At 45.4% G+C, this 24,315-nt stretch overlaps 1 protein-coding gene across 6 annotated transcripts in view; it reads left to right on the forward strand.

The window, feature by feature from the left end:
- The window catches only part of CCDC85C (coiled-coil domain containing 85C), a 180,357-nt gene extending 157,426 nt beyond the window's left edge, over positions 1–22,931 (forward strand). For 4 of the 6 annotated variants that reach the window (XM_083737067.1, XM_083737069.1, XM_083737070.1 and 1 more), the window contains 3 exons: positions 5,330–5,425; positions 12,794–12,892; positions 16,466–22,931. In XM_083737067.1, the coding sequence (XP_083593193.1) occupies positions 5,330–5,425; positions 12,794–12,892; positions 16,466–16,555 (285 nt within the window). In that variant the 3' untranslated portion in view covers positions 16,556–22,931. The remainder of the gene's footprint in view (positions 1–5,329; positions 5,426–12,793; positions 12,893–16,465) is intronic. The other 2 variants (XM_083737071.1, XM_083737072.1) reach the window with 1 other exon arrangement.
- Positions 22,932–24,315: the final 1,384 nt, after the last annotated feature.

Consider the following 24,315-nt stretch of genomic DNA (forward strand, 5'->3'; position numbering starts at 1 on the left):
AACAAGGAACAGGTTTTACCTCTTATTGTATGTTTCTCTTTCTCTCTCTTTTTCCTTATACCTCTATAAGGTATGGTTACTAGATGTCCCCGTTTCCCGGGGACAGTCCCCATATTTACAAATCTATCCCCAGACAAAATCCGTCCCCGGATTTCATTTAGTGTCCCCGGATTTATATTTTAAGTTTTCTAGATTTATTAGTAGGGAATGAATGTTGTATGATTGGTTCAATGGTACAAAACACATCATATGGAGACTTCCGGCGAGGGGAAATGGCGGGCCCCGCGGCAGCGAGCAGCTCCTGAAGCCAGGCAGAGCCAACTGTGCTACCAGGCTGGCTCGGGGCTGCTGAGACTGCCATTGCCACCGCCACTGCCAAGGGGGAACCAGGGACGCCCAGCGCGTCAACTGGGGGAACCGCTGACACACACCCCCCGTGACCCAAATCAAGCCAGGAGCAAGAACACCTGGCCACCCGGCCGACTGCCCAGCAGCGCTCTGGGGCCAGGAAAATCCTGGAGCTGATACAGGGAGGAGAGGAGACGGAGAAGGGAGAGAGAAAAAGAGAAAGGAGAAGAAAGAGGGGAGCCCTGACCTTGACATGCCGCTGCTGCTGCCGCCACTGAGGAGGAGAGGTAGGAGAGCACCGGGAGGGCAAGGACACGTGGCCGAGCCCAGGCCTAACCTGAGCCTATTCCATGGCAGCTAGCGCTTCAAGAGAGCAGGCCAGGGCCCAGAGGATGGTCGCGCGACAGAGGAGACCACAGAAGACCAGCAGCCCCTGTCAGCCATGGGTGACCAGTTGTCAGGGATGATGGGCATTGTAGTAGAGGTACTAAGTCGAGGAAGACTGGAGTACAGATTCCTGCCTTTTTAGCACTGAAAGCTCAGAGAGGAGAATATCCCTGGGGAGATTAGGTCCTCTGAGTTTGTCTTGCATTTTACTGAATGTTTAATTGTGGAGGCAAAGTGGTGTGAGCTGGTTGCCTGGAACCTAGTGGAAGTTCTGGGCTGCTTTTGGGTACCAAAATGCGGGTGGTTGTTGTTGTGGTGCAGCAAGATGAATAAACTGCCGTGTCCTCTAGTTCTTCTTAAAAATAGTGTTCTTGTGCCACTCAGTTGTCCTCTCAATCTCTCTCCCCCGCCAGACTTCCTATGCTAGTATCTAAACGGACTTTTTATATGCCACTGGTAGATGGATGCAGCAAAGCGCTGCATATGCCAATGTTTGTTTCCATAGTAACTAATGCACTTCAGAGAAGGAGAAATAGGATAGTCAGGAAGGACAAGAGGGGAAAAGATCACAATAAAACTGGCACAGCGAGTGTAGATGCCGGATGCTTGGAATATTTTCTGACAGAGGTTTCGGCTCGCAGAGCTCCCCTAAACTTGAGTGGTTTTTAGTGTTTTGGCTTCTGAGTGCCTCATTAGCCACAATCGTCATTAACCACTTATCATTATTAACCGCTCTCATCTACAAAGGTTGAGCTCAGGGAGCAGGGCACACCTCTAAATGTTTGAACAGTTCATAGTTATTTGTCCCAGGGTTCCTGTGTGACCTTGAAAATGGATGGTGATCATTGAGTTATAGAGAGAGAAGGGACCCTGAGGGTCATCCAGCTCAACCCCCTGGTGGCCACAGACCAAGGGTACCTCAAGAGTGGTGTGAGCTATTGTTCTGTATTGTGTGGCCCAAACTAAGGAGACCATATGCTGATTAAATCCGGCACAGAAATGTGGCAGACAGCCCAATCCTATCCCTGCCTCTACTCAGAAGTAAGCCCCCATTGAATTCAATGGGACCTACTCCCTTCTAAATGTTTGCAGGATTGCAGCCTAACCTTAACGGTTCATACTCACTTCTGAACAACACCACTACAAATATAGTTACGCCTTCTTTGGGGAGTATTGATATGATTCCCCATGTGGTTTTCATAAATTAATGTCAGCCCCACGACTTCATCTGCTCCAGGTGAGCTCTATTGAAACAAATGGATGTTGCCTAGTAGCCGCATTTGGCAGACTGGTGATATGTGCCAATGGACTCCTAGACCCTCCTGAGGCAACAGTTCCACCTCCTGGAGCGAAATCATTAGGAAAGCATTTCTCCTTGTTTTGAAACTAATTAAACATTTGGAGTACTATTAGTACAACGGATGGCAGTTTTACACAGCATCAGCAACTCTGAAGAGAGAAGGTGAATGGAGATTGTGGAGTAATGAACTGGGAGTCGGGGGCAGAAATAAATAAGGAATCACGTTCAGGAGACAAAGAGCTGTATCCTCCCCAAATCCCATGAGAAATTAACTGTTTGTCGGGGTTTTCCTGTTCTTCGGAGAACCCAGAGTAAAAGAGCTCAGGCTTACATACTGTTCTGCCTGCTTTAATACTCTGTTACTCTTATTAATTGTGTAAACATTTTTAAAAAGCTATTCTCGATGGGGTGTGGATGGACAAAGATAAAGGTCTGCCCAGTCCTCAGCAGGGCCTCTATTTATCTGGTCCGGTGCAGCAATCACCTGACCATCTCTAACAAGGGCAACTGGCCCAGCTTTTCCCCCAGCTGGAACTTACCGGAACTCAGTTCCGGCACTTCTCAGGTTGATGTCATTATGAGAGAACAAGGGAGGCGTTCGTGATGAGTTCTGGCACCTCTTTTTCTAGAAAAATAGCACTGGCTACTGGTAACCAGGTTTACTTTTTATGGTTTGCAAACCAGCTTCTAACCTTGGTTCCAACCTTAAGTTGAAAACATAACATTGGTTAGCTTTAGCCATAGTGAGTGTGAATGCAGAAATAAATAGGGTGTTTTCCAGTTTGTGCCTTTGAACCCATGAAAGGGCTTTTGATCTGTGCAGGTGTCTACTAATGAAAGAGGAGGGGTGCAATTTTTGGAGATTCCCCTCTGCCCCCTGAAACCACCTTCCACCTTGTTCTGAATGGTTGCCATCATCCCTGACCATTGGCACCATGGTGGGAGTTGGGGTCTGGCCACATCTGGAGGCCCACAGGTTTCAGAGCAAGCCAGGATCAAGCACCATGGTTTGATCCTGGCTTGTTCTCTCTTAACTGTAGTTAAAAACAAAAAACAACCATTTCCCAAGATTGGACATAATGGGCATAAAATCAGAAGGGGAAGCTTTTGATCTTTTAACCAGGGCTACGAAAGAGGAAGAGGAAGGATGCAAAGACTCTCTGTAGCTCTTTCATGTAATGGGAAGCTGCTTTTTTTGTTATGTTCAATGTTAGCCATCAGTTGATCTGAAGGCTGCTTAGCTGGGACAGAAAGCTGAATAAGAAGCATGAGGGATAAAGCCAGAGCAGCAAAATCTTTAAAAACTACAGCTCCTTCCTTCCTTGTCACATCTGTATTTGTGAAGTTCAAAGATAAGCCACATTTTGTGTGTGTATTTTAGAAAAAGACTATAATATGCACTTCTTCGCCTGGGCAGCACATTCCCTGCAGTGATACTGCATACCGCTCTGTCATCCCAATTTACCTTCACAGCCCAACGGGATAATCCCCCTTTTGTTTTGCCGAACAGCATGAAGGCAAAATATTGGAGAGTTCTCAATGAAGCCATTGTTGGTTTCTCTGAATGGCATAGTGCAAACATACAAATCATAGAGACAGGAAGGGGGCATCTTTCTGAATAAAGACATTGTGCCTCACCTTGCTTGGGAGAGACCGCAAAAGGGATCCACCGTACCAGAAGGTGAGTGTTGGACTAGTTGGGTACTCAGGTTTTTTGATTTTTCAACAGAACGCCAAACATCAGAGAACTTGATGGCCCCATTTATTTAAAAAACAAGCCCTCCTTTAGCTGCAGCTGTGTGTATATACTTACCTCCTGGGTTCCCTTCACAACCTTCCTTGAAGGGCACTTGATGCTCTTTGGAGAATGTTGCCATGCAGCCAGCGAAGGGGGTGCCAAATATTCTCTCCCTCTGCCCGTGTCAGACAGAATATTGCTTCCTAGTTAAAAGCGACCCAGTGCTATGGGTGACTTCAAAGGTTAAGTTGGTTTCCGGGGTTGAAAACTTTCCCGGTATGTTCTGAGTAAACGTTTCATTCCACCAAGGACACCAAGGTGCATGTTAGGTAAAATTGTATTTAATTGTAGATCAGTCCTTTTGCTACTGGAAAAGCCACTTCAGGAGGAGTCAATTGGGCCTGGGAAACTCACCCCTCCAGTAATGTACAGTCATACCTCGGAAGTCAAACGGCTTGCGAGTTGAACGTTTTGGCTCCCTTATGGCACAAACACAGAAGTGAGTGTTCCGGTTTGCGAACTTTCTTTGGAACCCGAATTTCCGACGTGGCCAATCGGAAGCCACACCTTGGTTCCCGACGTTTTGGAAGTCAAACGGATTCCGTTCAACTTCTGAGGTATAACTCTAGTGACAAATTCAGAAGTGCAGGGTCCCTTCAGGGTATCTGTAGCCAAGTCTCTCACAGCCACACTTCTTTATAATTAATAATAATTTAGGGTGCATTGCAATGATCAGTGCAGACCTCCATGTGTTTCCTTTCAGCTAGACCTACCATTTTCTGTGTGGATAACATGGGAAAATAATGTGGAGTGCTCTTTCACAGTGACTTGAGCCTTTATCAAAGTCCCATTGTACGTAACAGAACTTGTAAACCGTTCTCTTGAAACCTTGTGCTTTCAGTGTTCTTAAAAGCTTAGCTTTGGAGTGTACTGAACACCTTATTAGGTATGATGATTCCAACCAGCACCAATTTGGATGCCTCTGAAGATCTTGTTGCCCAAGTCATACTCCGTTGGTAGAGCATGAGACTTGACCACATATCACCCTCATGGTCCCTTCCAACTGCACAAGTCTGTGATTCTATGACATCCTTAAATAAGCAAATAAATAACAAACCATGATGCCTCTGAACATATCAGGGGAAATCCATCCAGATGGGTGGGTATAATAAATAAGATAATTAAACAAACAAACAAATAAATAAACAAACAAACAATATTGCTGTCATAATCATCTATCTTTAGACACCAGACACCACATCAAATTGAGATGGCAGTCCAAATAAACCATAATTAAACTTTAGACACACACATCCCATTAATCCAGAGCTGGGTCAGGTGTTCTTTGAATCAGGTCAGAGCATAAAACAATATAAAACCTGTAGTTTAAAAAAATCACAATATGTGTTGGTTTTCTATATAAAAAATCACAACATCTATATAAAAAAAATCACAACATGGTTTCCCCGGATTCTTGGTCAGCACCAGATGTTTCTTGCTGGAATATATATATACCGGTATATACTTACCAGTGTTTGCTTTCTTGTCTTTTGCAGGGCCCTGTCCGCATGGCTCCTGATCTTGCCACGTCTCCTGCTGTGGGATACGTCTCCATAAACCAGAAACCTGAAGCCGTGGTGCACGCTATGAAGGTAAGGGGAGGGGTGTTTTGCATGCATTCATCTGGGCTTTGCATTCCAGCTCAAGAGAGGAAGACAATGCGGAGGGGGAATCAGAGACTCTGGGCTGAGAAATAGCTGAGCAGGTGTGCTCTTTTTATTGACATAAGAAGAGCTCTGCTAGATCAGGCCTAAAGCCCATCTAGTCCGCCACCCTGTTCTCCCAGTGGCCAACCAGTTGCCCATGAGAAGCCTACAAGCAGGACCTGAGCACAAGAGCCCTCTCCCCATCTGTGGTTTCCAGCAACTGGCATTCATAGAATCTTAGAGCTGGAAGGGAGCAGGAGGGTCATCTATTCCAATGCAGGAGTCTCAGCTAAAGCATCCATGGCTGTCCATGGCATTTCAGATGGCTGTCCAACCTCTACTTAGAAACCTCCAAGGAAGGAGAGAAGTATACAGCCTGTGGCAGTAGGCTAGTAGCCATCGATCACCCTCTCCATTAATTTGTCTGACTGTCTTTTGAAGCCATCCAATTTGGTGGTCACCATTGCTGGCTTGCAACTGATATTCAGAGGCTGACTGTCTCTGATACAAGAAGTAGCACCCACCAACATGGCTAGCCTCATCCTCCATGAATTTGCCTAATAATAATAATAATAATAATAATAATTTATTGTTTATGCCCCACCCATCTAGTTGGGTTTCCCCAGCCATTCTGGGAGCCTCCCAACAGAATAATAATAATAATAATAATAATAATACAGTGGTACCTCTGTTTATGGACGCGACCTGTTCCGGGGTGCTGTTTGCACCCCGAAAAGTCTGAAAGTAGAGCGCCACTTCTGCGTGTGACGCAATACAGCGTTCCTGTGCATGCGCGAAGCGCACAGATCTCTCCTGCACATGCATGAAGCGGCGAACCCAGAAGTACAGTGGTACCTCGGGCTAAGAACGTAATTCATTCTGGAGGTCCATTGTTAACCTGAAACTGTTCTTAACCTGAAGCACCACTTTAGCTAATAGGGCCTCCCGTTGCTGCCGCCCCACCGCTGCACGATTACTGTTCTCATCCTGAAGCAAAGTTCTTAACCCGATGTACTATTTCTGGGTTAGCGGAGTCTGTAACCTGAAGTGTCTGTAACCTAAAGTGTCTGTAACCTGAGGTACCACTGTAAACACTTCCGGGTTTGCCGCATTCATAACCAGAAAAGATGCAACGTGAAGCAAACGCAACTCGAGGTATGACTGTAATAATAAAGCGATAAAACGTTAATAATAATAATAATATTTTATTTATACCCCGCCCTCCCCAGCCAAGGCTGGGCTCAGAGCGGCTTACAAGCAATAATAATAACAAGATGAATGGTTACAACTTAAAAACAAAAATAAAATACATTAAAATAATGGAACATTAAAATATTAAAATGTAGCCTCATCGCAGGAGGAGAAGGAAAAGAAAGGGGGGGGGGAAAGAGAGAGAGAGGGAGGGAATCAAATTGGCTCCAAGCCAAAGGCCAGGCGGAACAACTCTGTCTTACAGGCCCTGCGGAAAGAAATCAGATCCTGCAGGGCCCTGGTCTCATGAGGCAGAGCGTTCCACCAGGCCGGAGCCAGTGTTGAAAAGGCCCTGGCTCTGGTTGAAGCCAATCTAACTTCTTTAGGGCCTGGGACCACTAGGGTGTTGTTATTTATGGACCTTGAGGCTCTCCGTGGGGCATACCAGGAGAGGCGGTCCCGTAGGTACGAGGGTCCTAGGCCGTGAAGGGCTTTAAAGGTCAAAAGCAGCACCTTAAATCTGACCCTGTACTCCACCGGGAGCCAGTGCAGCTTGAAAAGCACTGGGTGAATATGCTCCCATGGCAGAGACCCCGTGAGGAGCCTCGCTGCAGCATTCTGTACCCGCTGGAGTTTCTGGGACAGCTTCAAGGGCAGCCACGCATAGAGTGAATTACAGTAGTCAAGCCTGGAGATGACCGTCGCATGGATCACTGTGGCCAGGTCGGGGCGGGAAAGGTAAGGGACCAACTGCTTGATGCGGCGAAGGTGGAAAAATGTCGCCTTGGCTGTTGCTGTAACTTGCGCCTCCATGGAAAGGGAGGCATCAAGGATTACACCCAAACTCTTAACGGAAGGCAATGGCACTAATTGGGCCCCCGCAAGAGAAGGGAGTTGGTCCCTCATCCCCATGCCATCCCGACCTAGCCATAGGACCTCTGTCTTCGAAGGATTTAGTTTCAATCGGCTCCCACGAAACCATCCAGCCACAGCTTCCAAGCATCTGGTCAATGTGTTCGGGGCCGAGTCAGTGTGGCCATCCATCAGCAGATAGAGCTGAGTGTCATCAGCATATTGGTGACAGCCCAGCCCAAAGCTCCGGATAATCTGGGCAAGGGGGCGCATAAAGATGTTAAAAAGCATCGGGGAGAGAATTGCGCCCTGCGGCACTCCACACACCAAGGAGTGGCGCGACGACATTTCCCTCCCTAGTGCCACCCCCGATGCTTTTTAACATCTTTATGCGCCCCCTTGCCCAGATTATCCGGAGCTTTGGGCTGGGCTGTCACCAATATGCTGATGACACTCAGCTCTATCTGCTGATGGATGGCCACACTGACTCGGCCCCGAGATAAAAGAGCACAACCAGTTACGGGCTATGCCCTGTATCCCCACGTCTGCAAGGCGGTGGTCCAGAAGATCATGATCGACCATGTCAAAGGCTGCTGACAAATCTAAAAGGATCAGCAGTCCTGACCCGCCTCGATCCAGTTGTCTACGGAGATCATCTGTTAGGGCAACCAGAGCCGTCTCCGTCCCAAAACCAGGACGGAAACCAGACTGAAATGGATCTAATGCCGATGTTTCCTCCAGAAACCTACCAAGCTGTTCAGCAACTGCTCTCTCAATTACCTTACCCAGGTATGGAAGATTTGAAACTGGGCGGTAATTGGATAGGTCTAAGGGATCTAATGAAGTTTTTTTTTAAGAGTGCACACACCACTGCTTCCTTCAGTTCCCCTGGGAATGTCCCCGTGTCAAGGGACAAATTGATAATTTCAACCAGGGGGGTCCGCACAACATCTGGACACTCCCTAATCAGCCAAGACGGGCACGGATCAAGGAGGCAGGTGGTGGGCCTACCAACTTGGAGGAATCTATCCACATCGGTAGGGAGTATCCGATCGAAATGGTCCAACACTGGACCTGAAGTGAGTCGAGGGGCCTCCAGTTCAGCCACTGTATCTAAATTGGCAGGGAGGTCACGGCGGAGCAACAGGACATTAAAAACTTCCCTAAACAGGGCTGCCTTCAGATGTCTTCTAAAAGTCAGATAGTTGTTTATTTCCTTCACATCTGATGAGAGGGCATTCCACAGGGCGGGCGCCACTACAGAGAGGGCCCTCTGCCTGGTTCCCTGTAACCTCATTTCTCGCAGGGAGGGAACCGCCAGAAGGCCCTCGGAGCTGGACCTCAGCGTCTGGGCAGAATGATGGGGGTGGAGACGCTCCTTCAGATATACTGGGCCGAGGCCGTTTAGGCTCTAAAGGTCAGCAGCAACACTTTGAATTGTCCTCGGAAATGTACTGGGAGCCAGTGTAGGTCTTTCAAGACCGGTGTTATATGGTCTAGGCGGCTGCTCCCAGTCACCAGTCTAGCTGCCTCATTAGTTGTAGTTTCCGGGTCACCTTCAAAGGTAGCCCCAGATAGAGCACATTGCAGTAGTCCAGTGCTACATTATAAAGCCATTGCTACATCTTGGGGCAGCAAATTCCCCAGATCACCTCTGTCTCGTGTGAAGAAGTACTTTGTTTTATCTGTTAAGAGTTCACACGCATGAGCTTAGGCTACTCCCTCACGACGGCAGCAGAAAGAGCATGACAACATCAGATAGGAATAGCTGAAGCTTCTCTGACTGGCCCCCGTGTTCCTCGGACCAGTGTTGACACTGGTGTTCCCCACAGGAAATGGAAACCTCTAGCGCTGCCGTGGGGAATTCTGGGAAAGAGGAGAGTCAGAAACCTCTTTTCTATGCTGAACGCTACAAAAATGATCACAAACCAAATCCTCCACTTTGCCGTAGCCACGTACGCACAGACTAAATGTCACATCGCTGTATCTGTATCGTCCCCTGGAGACCATTGTTTTCATTATCCACGAGTTTCAGTGCTGCGCAAAGCACTCTTAACGTACCAGACCCGAGGGCACTTAGATAATCTTCCAGGTTGCGATGCTGTGCATAGATACCAAGGAAAGGGGGGTGGGTAGGCGAGAGAGAAAGCTTGCTCAGCTGGCAGAATCAGCTTGTATTTCTGGGTCCAGAAATCTATTTTTAACAGAACAGACTACGAACGCTGCATTTCATCAGGGCGCATTGACAGAGAAAACTGCCGAGCATCTTCCAGTGGCGCAGCTGTTGGGAGGCCCAGATCCCCTAAAGCGCAGCCGCAGTAGGACACCCCTTTCCAAAGGTTGCCACCTTAAATTCATGGCCCTGCTCCTCTGCCACTAGCAGCCCGAGATGCAGGAATTGAGCAGATGAGTTGTTTTCCGTCGTTTCCTTCGCGGGTCTTTGATAAGCTTCACCTTAATTTCTGTTTGTCAGGCTTCTGTCGAAGGCACAGGGCAAGGTCAGAGAGGAAAGGTGGCAACGCTAGGAGAAGATTGCCCGCTGTGTGTTGCAACCTTTTCATCCTGCCAACGGCTTTGTGTTTTTCTACATCTGTATGATTTGGACTCATTCACCTCGGGGGGGGGGGAGAATTATCAAACAGCTTATAAAATCCATTAATAATAATAATATTGCTGGGCATATGTTTAACAGGAGCAGTTTCCTGCATCCATGCATCTTCATGCAATACAATGCAAGCAGATATGAGGTTTTTTCCCCTTGCCACAAATCCCTGTAGTTAACATTTTACACTGGGGGAAGCAATATGAGGATGCAATATAGGGTTAGGTTACTGGAGGGTTTCATGCAACCTAATGGAGAGTCTCAGCCTGGAGTACATACATGTGGCCATGTGCATTCATTCAGCTACCGGCATGATATTTCTGGGGCTGGGATTTGATTATCCAGGCTGATGAATATCGCAGGCGTGCCCAGACCAACGAGTCGGTTTCGCAGCCTGCATCCAGCTTGATCAATAATTAATTCCTTCCTATTCATTAGAGATCTATTTTTATTTGCAAGCTTGTAAATGCCGCTTGCTTGCTTGCTTCCTCTGGTGTTCCTGCGCCCCCTTGCAAAAAAGAGAAGAGCCAACTGATTGAATTAATTTAAGCAAAACCGTACAGTCATGCAAAATTGCCATTGGTTCAAAATATGTCGGTTAAGCTAGTGGATAATGCAATTTCCAAAGTAGGTTAAGGGCCCTAAGAGAATGACCTATTTTTGTAACTGAGACTTCCAAGGCACGGCAGGAAAGGGAAGCATTGGTCCAGTTCAAAGCGGTCAGTGTGCAAAGCGCAGTGCCACCCGCTAGAACGCTGAGCGGAGAATTTGTGCCTGGTTTTACAGAGTGTTGTGTTCATCTGAATCGAAACAACCCACATTCATTGCGGTGTTAACCATAATTCTGTCACCGAGTTTGGGGGGGGGGGGGAGTGGAAGCTTGATTCTTCAATCGGAATTACAATGTGGGTGATTATGATGCTCGTGTCACAGCACTGTCAGGAATGTCCAGTGTGAGGCATTAACTCTTTCTTGTCGAAAGCACACTTGCAAGTTAGGAAAAGTCTTGCGTCTCTCAGGTGTGTACCCAATAAGGCAGTTGCAGCAACAGGGAGGGCCCCCCCCCAGCTCAGCTTATGTATCTCCCCCACCTGAGCAGGCAGAGACAATGTCTGTGTGCAACTTGCTTCAATCCTCTTCTGGCCTTGGGAGACAGTGGAGCAGGAGAGGTGGGGGCAGGAGGAGAGGTGTGGCAGCCCTAGACTCTACACCAGCCTGACCTTTCCCTCCCTCTTGCACCTGCTCTTGACTCTCCAATCCTGCAGCTCCTCCTGCCTCCGACTCTCGTCTCCTGGCTGCTACAGGCTACCACGGATCCCTTCTTCCCAGTCAGTCTCCAGCCCACCTTCTCCCAGTGTCCATGCATCCAGCCACCACTCCTCAGTCTCCAGCCAGTCCTTGACAGCTAGACATGAATGAGGAGTAGGGTGGTCATGTGCCTCTTGCTTTGCAGAGGACCATCCTCTGTCTGAAGGAGTCCTCTGTCCAGTCCAGGCTTTCTTTATATTAAAGATAAAGAACTCCAAGAAGGGAGAGCAGGGGCCTTGAAGTTGCCCATATCCATACCTGGGAAGCAGACTGAGCAGGTACACACAGTCACCTGGTCTTCCCCATAGCAGCTAGATGTATTTCTGCTTAAAGTAATGATTTATCTGTTTGTGTCTGTACACTTTAATCAGCATCACCTTCTGCAAATCTGTATACAGTCGTACCTCGGAGGTCAAACGGAATCCGTTCCAGAAGTCCGTTCGACTTCCTAAAAGTTCGGAAACCAAGGCGTGGCTTCCGATTGGCTGCAGGAAGTTCCTGCAGCCAATCGGAAGCTGTGATGGACGTTTGGGTTCCAAAGAACGTTCGTAAACCGGAACACTCACTTCTGTGTTTGTGCTGTTCGGGAGTCAAAACGTTCGACTCGCAAGGCATTTGGGATCCAAGGTACGATTGTACTCTTTTGTCTGCTCTTTGGCAGGTGATGCCTAAGTGGCCACTCTGCTTTATGCAGAGCCACACTGTCCATCTTTGTAGCTCAGCATTGTCCAACTTACTGGCTCAGATTTAGGGCGGGAGTCTTTCCCTGGAGAAGTCAGGGATTGAACCTGGAACTTTTTGCATGCATGGTATCTATCACTGAAGCTCCAGTCCTTCCTTAACTACTTATGGACCACTCTTCCTTTACTGTCTTCTGTACCTAACTATGACAGTAGAAGTTTGTCTCTTTTTACCATACCTTGGCAGGATTTTGGAGCAGGAGCTCTGAGTCAGGCCACAGCTTTTTCCAGCTTAGTTACCTTGCACCTAATTCTCTTTTGTGCCAGGAACTGCACAATTCAATGGCAATATAGGCAGCATCCAGTGACCATTTGCAAAAAGTGTGTATGCATATGTTGAAAGTAGATCACATGTTCTTTTTCCCTCCTTGAATCCGCCTAGTGCTAACCATTCATTTCCAGCTTAGTGATGTATGCGGATGGAACACTTATCTCAAGCTCCATATGTTTAACTGGCAATTAGACTTCCCACTCTCCTATGCGTGTGTTGAGATTTTGCCCTGTTTGCCCTCCCAACGTGGCAGACAGCATGAGGATGGAGTGGTCATTCCACTTAGGGGTACCTTAGGCTCTATCACTGTGTGACATCATTTTACAATTTCATGTCCATTGTGTTTGTAGGTCCTTGAAGTCCATGAGAATTTGGACAGGCAAATTCAAGAAAACTATGAAGAAGACCTGAGTGAAAAGGAGAAAGCAATTGTTCGTGAAATGTGCAATGTAATGAACCCATTTTCACAGTCTTTCCCATTTCAGTTTTTCACTTCCAACTGTGGTGTTAAATGCTGTCCAGTATCTTGTTCTGTGTGTGCAGGCTTAGTCGCTTGTTGTCTTTGCAACCTGCAGAGAAATTGGGTTACGAATACTGTCAGTCAAAATGTTCACACACTCAGAATGCTTGTGGGTGTAAGGTTGCAGGGGCTTACGGCAGTTTTACAAAAATGTGGCCATCATGGCTCCTTCCATCCTCCCAGTCATGGTCATTATAGTTCAACATGGTTATGAGAATCACCTATTGAAGATCTTTCCCCCTATCTGATCCCAAAACCACAGTTCTTAAGGCTTCCTGTGAATGGGAATTGTTATTAAATCAGTTAAATCTACAATCCTATATGCGGTTACATGAGAGTTGTAATCCAAAAACATCTGAAGGGCACCAGGTTGGGGCTGACTTAAACCCTCACATATATATATGAATATATGGACTGGTGTATTTTGCGTATTGAGTTATGGTTGGGGTTTGGCTTCCTTCACTGAAAAATGTGAGTGGGGGAAATTCCATTCATGAATCAGGATTCCCATAGCCAGAATGGATCAGAGCCTGTGTGTCTTATTGGACTATAATCCAGAAAGTGTCTTGGTATTCTAGAGCAGCCTTTCTCAACCTTGGGTTCCCTGATGTTATTGGGTTATTGGGTCAAAGAAAGACGTGCTCTCCCAAGCTCATATTCCCAGCATGCTGGCACTCCTGTCTCCAGTGCCTGGAGGCAGACAGGATGTGCTTCCAGAGCAGTGACCAGAGGAGGAATGGGCACTGGGAGGAGCACAGAGAGAAGAAATGCCATGGTGCATCTGCAGCAACACAACCGATACTACATCTGCCCCAGCTGCAATGAAACATGTCTCTCCCGTATCAGTCTCTACAGCCGCAGTGGGCGCTGTAACTCTTGACTTCACCCTCAAGAAATGCACTTCTCCATTGTCTCCTGAGACAGATGGATGTCAACAACCACTCCCATTATTTTTGACCGCTGCCCCTGCTGGTTATGGATGATGGGCGTTGTAGTCCAATAGGATATGAGGACCCAAGGTTGGGAAAGGCTACTCTTGAAGGTTGTGCATAACAAATTGCTTTTGAAAGTCAAAAACTGTGGTCATTTTTTACTTCCCTTTCTTTCTTCTTTTGCAAGTGAAAAGGCTCCCTGGATCTTCAATTTTAGACTGACCCAGTCCATGTTTAGATAGATGGATGATAGATAGATGATAGATAGATAGATGATAGATAGATAGATAGATAGATAGATAGATAGATGATAGATAGATAGATAGATAGATAGATAGATAGATAGATAGATGATAGATAGATAGATAGATAGATAGATAGATAGATAGATAGATAGATGATAGATAGATAGATAGATAGATAGATAGATGATAGATAGATAGATAGATAGATAGATAGATGATAGATAGATAGATAGATAGAGAGAGAGAGAGATAGATAGATAGATAGATGATAGATAGATAGATAGATAGATAGATAGATAGATAGATAGATAGATAGATATAGATAGATAGATGATAGATAGATAGATGATAGATAGATAGATAGATAGATAGATAGATAGATAGATAGATAGATAGATAGATAGATAGATGATAGATAGATAGAGAGAGAGAGAGAGAGAGAGAGAGAGATAGATAGATAGATAGATAGATAGATAGATAGATAGATAGATAGATATAGATAGATGATAGATAGATAGATGATAGATAGATAGATAGATAGATAGATAGATAGATAGATAGATAGATGATAGATAGATAGATAGATAGATAGATAGATAGATAGATAGATAGATAGATATAGATAGATAGATAGATAGATAGATGATAGATAGATAGTTGATAGATATTCTTGGGAACCTCAGCTGGGGCTTACCTTTAGTTAACTGTGTATAGGTCTGCAGCCCTGCAGCCCAGACCTGTGCCAGTGATCTCTCGATAAGATTGGGTAGGATTTAACCTTCGCCTTGAAATTCTCTGGTTCGCATCCACTTGTTTTGACTATTTCAGATCTGTTCCCCTAAAAACCAAACATAAACAAAACTTTGGAGCATTACAATGCTCGTGGGGCCACCTAGGGTAACAGTTATGGTTGAAAGCTCATACTCCCCAGTGGGATCTGGTCCAATTTAGAAGCTTTCAGTAGATGGAAACCGCTAATCTTTGTATGATGTGAACACCCTGGGCTTGTGGGTTGCCACATGGCACGAAGCCATAAGCACCAATGACAAAAGAAGCACTGTTTCTTTAAGCGCACTCTGTTGCACGGGAAAGGCATCGTTCCAGGATACGTCCCTGGAAAACCGCTGTGAACCTTAGACCTGGGTGGTTTCCCACAAACCATCTTGCCATTGCAAGTGCCATCAACTAATCCGCCCTCTGGGATGTGAAGCACTGCGGAATGTGCTCTGTTGTTCGACAATGAAATCTGTAATCTGTCTTTAGAAAAAGCTCGCTTTTGGTGCAGGGATGTGAGGGCTGCACCTCAAGAGGCTATCCCTTTTAGCTTCTCTTTTTAAAACAAAATAATGATGTTTGCACAGCCTGAGATATTACGACAAACGAGGAAATCTTCTCAGGAATGCTGCTGACATTTCCTGGTCTTTTGAAATGAACACCCCAAAAAGACCTTGCCAGGGGCTGGCCTAAGAGCCTGGTTTGGCTGGCAAGCTTTCTGGAGACCAGGGATTTTCAAAAGGTTCAGTAATCTGAGCCCTGAACTGGTACAGCCCTTCGAAATGCAGCCCTCTCTTTCTCTCGGAAACTCGTAAGGAAGGTGTCTTAAGGAAATTGTCCAAGACGCGTAATTTTGCTGGGGCAGAGCTATGGCTCTTGCCTGGGAGCAGGGTTGGCTAATAATAATAATAATAATAATAATAATAATAATAATAATTTGTTATTTGTATACCACCCATCTGACTGGAAACCACAATAAAACATCAAACATTAAGAACGGATGGGAGCTCTAGTCCAAAACAGCTGGAGGGCGCTCAGTTGGGGATGGCTGCTCTAAGCATTTTTGGATTTCTAATGCAAGGCAACTTTGTGTCTGAAGGGCACACAACTTGCTCCACTTTGGAAGCAATGCTTGATGAAGGGAACATGACTCTTGCAAGCTTGCCAGCAACTGACCTAGCTCTGAACTCAACTTCTGAGCCTAATTTGCTAGTTTGATACCATTACCTAAGGCATCTCTCCCTCTCTAGTTCTAATTTCGGGAGACTTTAACAAGATCAGCATTTTAAACCTGCCAGCCAATGTTATCTCGGGATCTGGGTGCCACCTAGTGAATCAGAGAGGAATCTCGCAAACCCAGCTGGGGCCAGGAATTCCTCAGAACTGAAAGCGCTTAGCAGCCTATCGTATCTTAGGACAATGAAGTCTTAAAACTGTTGTAGGCCACCCTGAGTAGCACATATAGGCGCTAGAAGGGTGGGATAGAAAACTCTGTACAAACGCAGATAAAATAAATGGTAATAAGCACCCTCTCTTTCCTTTTGCTCTTAGGTCGTCTGGCGGAAACTGGGGGATGCAGCGAGCTCCAAACCATCGATCAGGCAACATCTTTCCGGAAACCAGTTCAAAGGCCCGTTATAAGCACCTCACGCAGCAAGGCTGGGAGAGGAAAGAGGAAGAGCAACAGGGACTTCTCTGCATCTAGCTGCCAGGGTTATCTTTTCCTACTCGCTCCCATCTTTCTGTAACTGTTTATAGTGTAAATAAGGCAGCTTGGAAGGCTTTGCCTGCAGGCTGTGCTGATCCAGAACAATGTTAAATGGGTTAATAACTATCCTCCAATGGCCGATTTGTGTCATTTGTATTGTAGTGACAACCTGCTTTGTTGTACGGTCATATGTAGAGATACCTGAACCCAAAAGCAAGGGACCTTCCTCGCCTGGACAGTCTCCAGTCCGTTGCCATTTTGCGATCGCAAATTTGGGTTGCACCCCGGGGAGTTGATTGGGAGGTCTTGCACAACACAACTGCTTCATTTCTCCGCCTCCCCCCAAAAAAGATTGGGCTGTTTGCCATAAGGAAAGTGATGGATAAATGCATTGGAAAGTGCACTTTTTTGGTGCAACATCACCCTGCAAACAAATCAGGACAAATGCGCAATAAAACAGGTCGTCCGAAAGCTCCCGCCCTTTCTTACTTTGCCCTGTTCACGGAGCTACAACCCCAGCTGCGTTCTTTTAGAAATTAACATGGAATCCACAACACCAAAAGTAGCTCTGTGATTTCTCTGTAGCCTTATTATTTTGGCAATTACTTGCTGAGAGTGATAAGCTTTTCTAGAGATCTTTGGTTGGTATTAAAATGAGCGTTTTGAGAAGCAATCCCCGGCCTGCACAGCTGAAGACGTTGTGACTGCCTTCATGTTGCTAGGTCACATGCCCCACCCTAGGCTGAAGTTCCCAAATCCCGCAAGTCATGATGGCTGCTTTAGATCAGGAATGGGGCAGAAGGTAGATCTGCTGGGGTCTGATCTCTGGCCGATTTGCAGGGGCTCTTGACCGCCCATTGTTTCCACAGTAGCAACAACACCTTACTTAGGCTGCCTGACATGAAGAAAGCTTTCAAATGGGTTTTTCCTGTAAGCTCCGTTTACTTCTGGTGCTGAGAACAGATTCCTAGGCTCAGAACATGCTTGGTGGCACCATGTTCTTATATTCTCACTGTTATCTGTTTGCATCAGATAGATATTGCAGATCTTGCAGAAAGCAAGGGAGCCCTAGTAAGCCTGATGTCTGCCCATCTCTCTTGCATAGCGGCTTCCGGGCGAGGCACTTGTGCAAAGGAGACCCCACTTGCATAATCTTACATTTTTTCATGTTGCTGCAGCGGAAATGCTGCAGCTTCCAAGCAATAATAGCAGGCACTTAATGCAACGTTGACACACGGCGTATGGTAGGCTAGAGTGATCAAGTGCTCAGGAGGACCAGGCTCAGGTCTGGTGTCAAGGGTCAGAATCATTGGCCGATTTGCTGAGGCCCACACCCTGGCCAAGGTCCCACATTGCCAATTCTTGGGGTCTTGTGGCCTTCTCGCTGCCTGTTCCCCAGCGGTTTCTGAGTGAGCAAGGAGGAAAGGACCCTACCGTTTACACCATGGGTAGGGAAACTAGGCCTGGGTGCCGAATCTGGCCCAAACGCCTTCTAAATCCAGCCCGCGGACAGTCTGGGAACCAGCGTGTTTTTACATAAGGAGAATGTGTGCTTTTATTTAAAATGCATCTCTGGTTTATGTGTGGGGCATAGGAATTCGTTCTCTCCCCCCCCCCTTCAAATATAGTCCGGCCCCCCACAAGGTCTGAGGGACAGTGGACTGGCCCCCGCTGAAAAAGTTTGCTGACCCCTGATTTACACGCCTTGCTCTCTCTGTGGTGCTGATTTGCATCCAAAGGGAGAGGAAGGCAAATGGGCAAGAGTGGACGAAAGAAAGAGGAGGCGAGCCTGCTTAGAGATGGAGCCCCACTAACAGCATTTTACCCAAGGGCGCTGGCATTAAGCAGGCTCCTAATAGCTGCATGGAAGAGACTCGTTCAGTGAGTGGCGCCCTCTGCCTGCAACCCCGCAAACCACTGCTAGGCCACGGAGAAAGTACTGAACTAGATTCCTCAGTGTAAGGGCAGCATCCCATTCTCACCTGCCTAAACTCCCTCTTTCATGCAACTCTGCATTCGACAGTGAAAGGTACAGTTGCCTTGCCTACCTTTGCCTCACCCTCTAGTGGACATGCTTCTGTCTCTGTTGTTGCTTTTGCTTATCCAGACGTTAGCTCCATGCCAGAAAGAAAGCAAAAAGATGATGTGTGAAGCAGTTCTTCAGTGTCCCGTCTTGCCTATGCTTTACAGAACTGAAAAGAAAATGCCACCCCTTCTCTCCATTTTTTAAATATTTATTTCAGCCTTGGCATGACATTGCAAAGAGTGTCTTTCTTTCTTTCTTTCTTTCTTTCTTTCTTTCTTTCTTTCTTTCTTTCTTTCTTTCTTCTCACTGAAATAATGCACAGAATGGTGTTATCTAAAAATGTAAGCGGAGGAGCAGCCGTTTGTGCCGCACAAAGAAAACTCTGTCTTTCAGAAGTGCTGCCTTCGCGGTTCAGCCACTCGCCCGCATCAAGTGTCTCTTTGAACTGCTGCGTATAAGGTGGAGGGGCCGCCGGTATTCTATTATGACAATGCAGCTCTTTTGTAACCTGCCAAAGACTTTGATCGCTTTCTCCCTGTTTCATAGCATTTATTGGTACATCTTCTCAAATTGTATAGCTCAGGCAGAGCCAGAAGAGTGAGCTTCACACATTGCTAGAATACAAAGCCCATCACCCTGAACACTCACTGGCTAAGGCTGTTGGGAGTTGTAGTCCCAATGGCATGATGTTGGCTCTCCCCAAGAAAGCATAACAACTCACTAGTCGGCTTTGAAATTCCACTTGTGTAAAATAACCAACAGAAAGGGAGGTTTGGAGGGCTAATGCCCACTCTTCAGATATTTGCGTTTTTCCATTACCCTGAAGTTGCCAAACCTTCAGCCGTTGCAGTCTGCAACCAATAGATAAACCAAAAAGATTTGAGTCAAAGTCTTCCCAGTATACCTCTCCATTTGCATTTCCACTTGAATATGTTCCAGCCTTCCATGGCTTTGCACATCCTTCCTATACCCAGGTACTGGGCCTATTTGGATGTTGTTTATGACCTGGGGCATCCAGGCGGTTCCTGGGATTCAGTTGCAAACCAGCAAATTCAGGTCGTGCAAGATGGTGAGGTCTTGTGCATCAAACAAACTCACTTCCTCAAAAGATGGTGCTGATTGCAGTAAGGAATGTGATGGGGACATGCTCTGGACAGTGTGGGAAAACACTCGTTTCGAAGCATCATTATCTAACCTCCCCAGAAACAAATCAGAATAAATGCCAGTGTTGACAAGTCAGGGTGAATGAATACTCAATAAACAGGTCACCTAGCAGCACCCCTGGGAATTATCCGAAGGAGAGATCAGGTGGGGCTTTGAGCTCACAACACAGCCTCCCTCCTTCCTTTCTTTTCTCACCACAGGCAGATATAACAGTGATAATCTTCCTGTTGTTCTCCGCCCCCCCCCCTTTTTATTATTCAAGTAAGAGGAATGAGGATTGGGACCCAAGGCTTTTTTCTAGGCACTCTCTCCCAAAAAGACCTTAACCTACTCAGGTGAACATTCACTTAACGAAAACTGCAATAGCAGAAATATTTATGGCCACGTGCCCTCTCCATACCTGTAAAGTCCAACTCATCCATTTAAATAGGCCCCAACTGACCCAAACCATTTTCAGGTCAGTTGTAGTTCAGCCTTTCGGAACCCATTTCTCATGTGAGCCAAAGTCCAAGAGAGCAAATTAGTCCCCCTGCTGGGAATGAAACCACTGGTGGCTTACATTCTTTTTGAGTGAAAATGGTGAATGTGAGAAGTTCAGGTGTGCAAGCGTGTATGGACAGTACAGGTGGAGCAGTTAGGGAATCTGGATTGCTTAGAATGGACAGGAGGCTCAGGGATGCCCAGGTCAGCTGAGATCTGACAGTTGAGATCCCCCGCATGTACACAGAAAATGGCTGAGGTGGATGCATAAAAGGCAAATGAGAAAGGAAAGTGTCCTGATGTGGTCTCAGTCTCCTCTTTTCCAGGCTAAACATACCCAGCTCCTTCAAGCGCTCTGCATAAGACTTAGTTTCCATACACTTGATCATCTTGGTTGCCCTCCTCTTGCACATGTTCCAGCTTGTCAACATCCTTCTTAAATTGTGGTGCCCAGAACTGGACACAGGATTCCAAGTGTGGTCTGACCAAGGCATAATAGAGTGGTATTATTACTTCCCTTGATCCGGACACTATACTTCTGTTGATGCAGCTTAGAATAGCATTAGATTTTTTTGCTTCTGCTGCATCACACTGTTGACTCATGTTCAGCTTGTGGTCCACGAGGACCTCTAGATCCTTTTCACATGTACTGCTAGTAAGCCAGGTGTCGCCCATCTTATATTTTTGCTTCTGGTTCTTCCAGTGTGGTGTAGTGGTTAAGAGCGGTGGACTCGTAATCTGGTGAACCGGGTTTGCTTCCCCGCTCCTCCACATGCAGCTGCTGGGTGACCTTGGGCCAGTCACACTTCTCTGAAGTCTCTCAGCCCCACTCACCTCACAGAGTGTTTGTTGTGGGGGAGGAAGGGAAAGGAGATTGTTAGCCGCTTTGAGACTCCTTCGGATAGCGATAAAGCGGGATATCAAATCCAAACTACTACTCTTCTTCTTCTTCTTCTTCTTCTTCCTGCCAAAGTGCAGAACCTTACATTTATCCCTATTGAAATAACATTTTGTAGCTTGCGCCTAGTTCTCCAAACTGTTAAGGTCATTTCGGATTCTGATTCTGTCTTCTGTGGCATTAGCTACCCCTCCCAGTTTGGTGTCATCTGCAAATTTGATGAGTAGTGTTTTGGTGTATAGTTCAGGCCCTTATGGATCCCACTCCAGATGTTTGGGTGGGCTGGATTTTTCTTTCACCTTGTTGAATGACGGGGGAGCTGGCAAGCCAAAGGAAAACACTTACTTGCATTGCATTTTATTTCATTGGGTTAAATTCAAACTTTAAAAACACAACAGGGATGAAGTGTTGGCCATGAAACCAACAAATGCCATGAGCGCTACCTTCACCCTCAAGCAATCTGAAAATGAGAAGACATCCAGGACTTAGTAAACTCGCTATAGTGGATATTGCACAAACCATATTATTATAATTAGCCCTATTCAAGCAAATAATTCCCCCTGCTCCCGAGTACTTTTAATATATGGGTTCTTTTTTTCTTTGCAACAAAAAGATAGTCTATGTTTTCGTAGATGAAAGCATAAGGTACACTCAAATGCAAGATATGCATTGTAGAGGTTACAGATGTAATGCTATATGTAATTTTGTTTTGTTTTGTTAATTGCTGCTTTGTATTTAGCTCAACCTGAGCTAAAGCCAGTGTCTTCCTTGGGGATCGGGAAACGGGTGGGAAATGTTACTCAACGACTTGGCAGTATGACTTGGGTGCTGAAGTTTCAGTTGTCAAAAACAGCAAAAATAAACATTGCACACTGTGCTCTAAAGTGTGTGTTTTGGGGTGTAAATCTTGATCTTCAGCTAAAGGGACAGCCACACCCCTGCTACAAATGATGGCCATTTAAAAAAAAATGATAGTTCAAAGCTACAACCTGCTTCAGAAAGCAGGGACCAAATTTTTATACCCCAGAAATTCGTGAGCATTCAGTTTTGAGTTGCAACTGCTCTAAAATGTCCAAACAAAATTCATGGTTTTCCATCCTCTACCCTCTTCTTTTGAAAAAAATGGGTAACATTTTAACATTTGCAAGTCGAAGGAAAATTCTTAAATGGCAAACTCCAAGTGGGTTGGCTCCCTGTACCTTTGTGAGGAAGAGCACAACCTTGTTTCAGAACGGCACATTTTTTTTAGTCAAATGATAGCGATAAATCAGTGTTTTAAAGTGACCTTTTACCTTTTTAGAAACAAGGTGGGAGAAGTACTACTGATCTTTTTCAAAGTGCATGACTGTAAAGTGATAAAATTGTATATTTTTCATAAAGTGGGGAAAATTTGTGCTGCTTTTGGAAATCAGTATGAAATTATGATTTCTGCTCAACCTGTGATCTTACAGCCCCGCTATATTTTCTGTATATGACTGACTAAAAGAACTGGAATAAATTAGTACCTCTGCTCATGTATATATAAGCAATGTCTTTAGATCTTAGCACACACGTTTATACCTTTGAATCACTTTGCTTTTGTGAAGTTGGGATGGGGCGGGTGGGGAGGAGAGAAAATGTAAGCAGATTTTTTGATAAGTGTGTAAAACTTCATTTGAAATATTTTAGTAAAAATTAAGTAAGAGATTGTGATAGTGCATACATTCAGTTGAAGAAAATAAAATACCTTATTTGTAAGTGAGATGTGATTTTTTTTGCTTTTTGACAAACTAAGGGCTTTAAATTAATTGGATTCAAATTAGGATAGGAAAATGGTTTCTGTTCACCCTGTGATCTTGCAGTCCTGCAATATTTCAACTTAGTTTGCAGTTATAGAAATATTTTGCAGAGACACTGTCACCTGAATATTTTAAATCAGATCAGTATTTAACCATAATTTACTCCTTTCGCCTTTTTAACTAATTCCATTGGCCCCAGTGAGTACAGTCAATATGCAAGGATGATTATAATTATAGTCCAAAATAGCAACTGGGAGTCTGCTTCAAATATATACAGAAGGGATGATGTTGATTAAGTAGAAGGCCACAACACATATTTCATCCACTTCTGAAAGCACAGACTACTGATTTCACTTTCACTGAGCTACAGGGCAGTATCAGAGGTTTATATTCTGGTTTTTTCACAAGCAAACAAAATTATTTACAAAACCAAAAGTTGAAATTGCAGTGTAACCTTCCAGAACTAGCAGGTGCTTGCTTCTACCTGGAAAAAAAAAATCTCTCCTGTTAAAAGGCATAACCAGAAAGCATTCACTAATCAAAAGAAAAGTGATGCTTTCTGAAAACAAGTTCTCTTTTACATTGTCCAGAAAAGCTTAGCTAAGACTTAAGTCCCCTATTATACAAACTCCAGCAAACCAGCTTCCGTTGACTTTTCTCCTCCAGCTGTAAAGATTGCTGTGTTGATCATTTCCCAGGAAACTGTGTAATAGTCTTTGATAGCATGGTGTGGCTTTTATGAAAGTGCTACACCATGTTCCTTGCTACAGCTGATGATCTTTTAGACAAAATTTATTGGAGAGTGCCAAGCCTGCAGCAAGCTGAAATGGATCTGCTTGAGCTCTGGCGACATCTGATGTCCTGCTGTCGATATAAACAGTGCAGAACAGTGTCACTGACCTGCTGGTTATTCCTAGGCAATTGCAGTATTTCAAAAGGAGCAGAAATTGAAAATATATATCTATACCTGGGAACAAACATGTCATCGAAAACCATTCATAGGCACTGTGGAAAGATGAGTGTATACGAGTTATATGCAGAAATGTTCTCTACCCAGCAGTCCTTGCCATGTTATATGCTGCTGCTATTGGCATTGGTCTGCCTCAAAAGACAATGGAGTGTGCCTCCAGGGGTGAAGTCAAATAATGCTCTACCACTGAATGACGTTTCTTTCCCCCTGAAGCTTCAGCAAGTCAATGCAAAGATGTGATCATGGAAAAATAGAAGGATGTGATTTCATGAATTGCCAAGGGTGATCGAAATACGTGTTCAGAAAAAGACTTGGTTCATGCCTGTTATAGGTGAACATGCCTAAATGTCATTCTTTATCCTCCCACCATAATGCTC

The sequence above is a fragment of the Podarcis gaigeae genome (genome assembly GCF_964106915.1).
Source record: "Podarcis gaigeae genome assembly, chromosome: 1".
Classification (NCBI taxonomy): Eukaryota; Metazoa; Chordata; class Lepidosauria; order Squamata; family Lacertidae; genus Podarcis; species Podarcis gaigeae.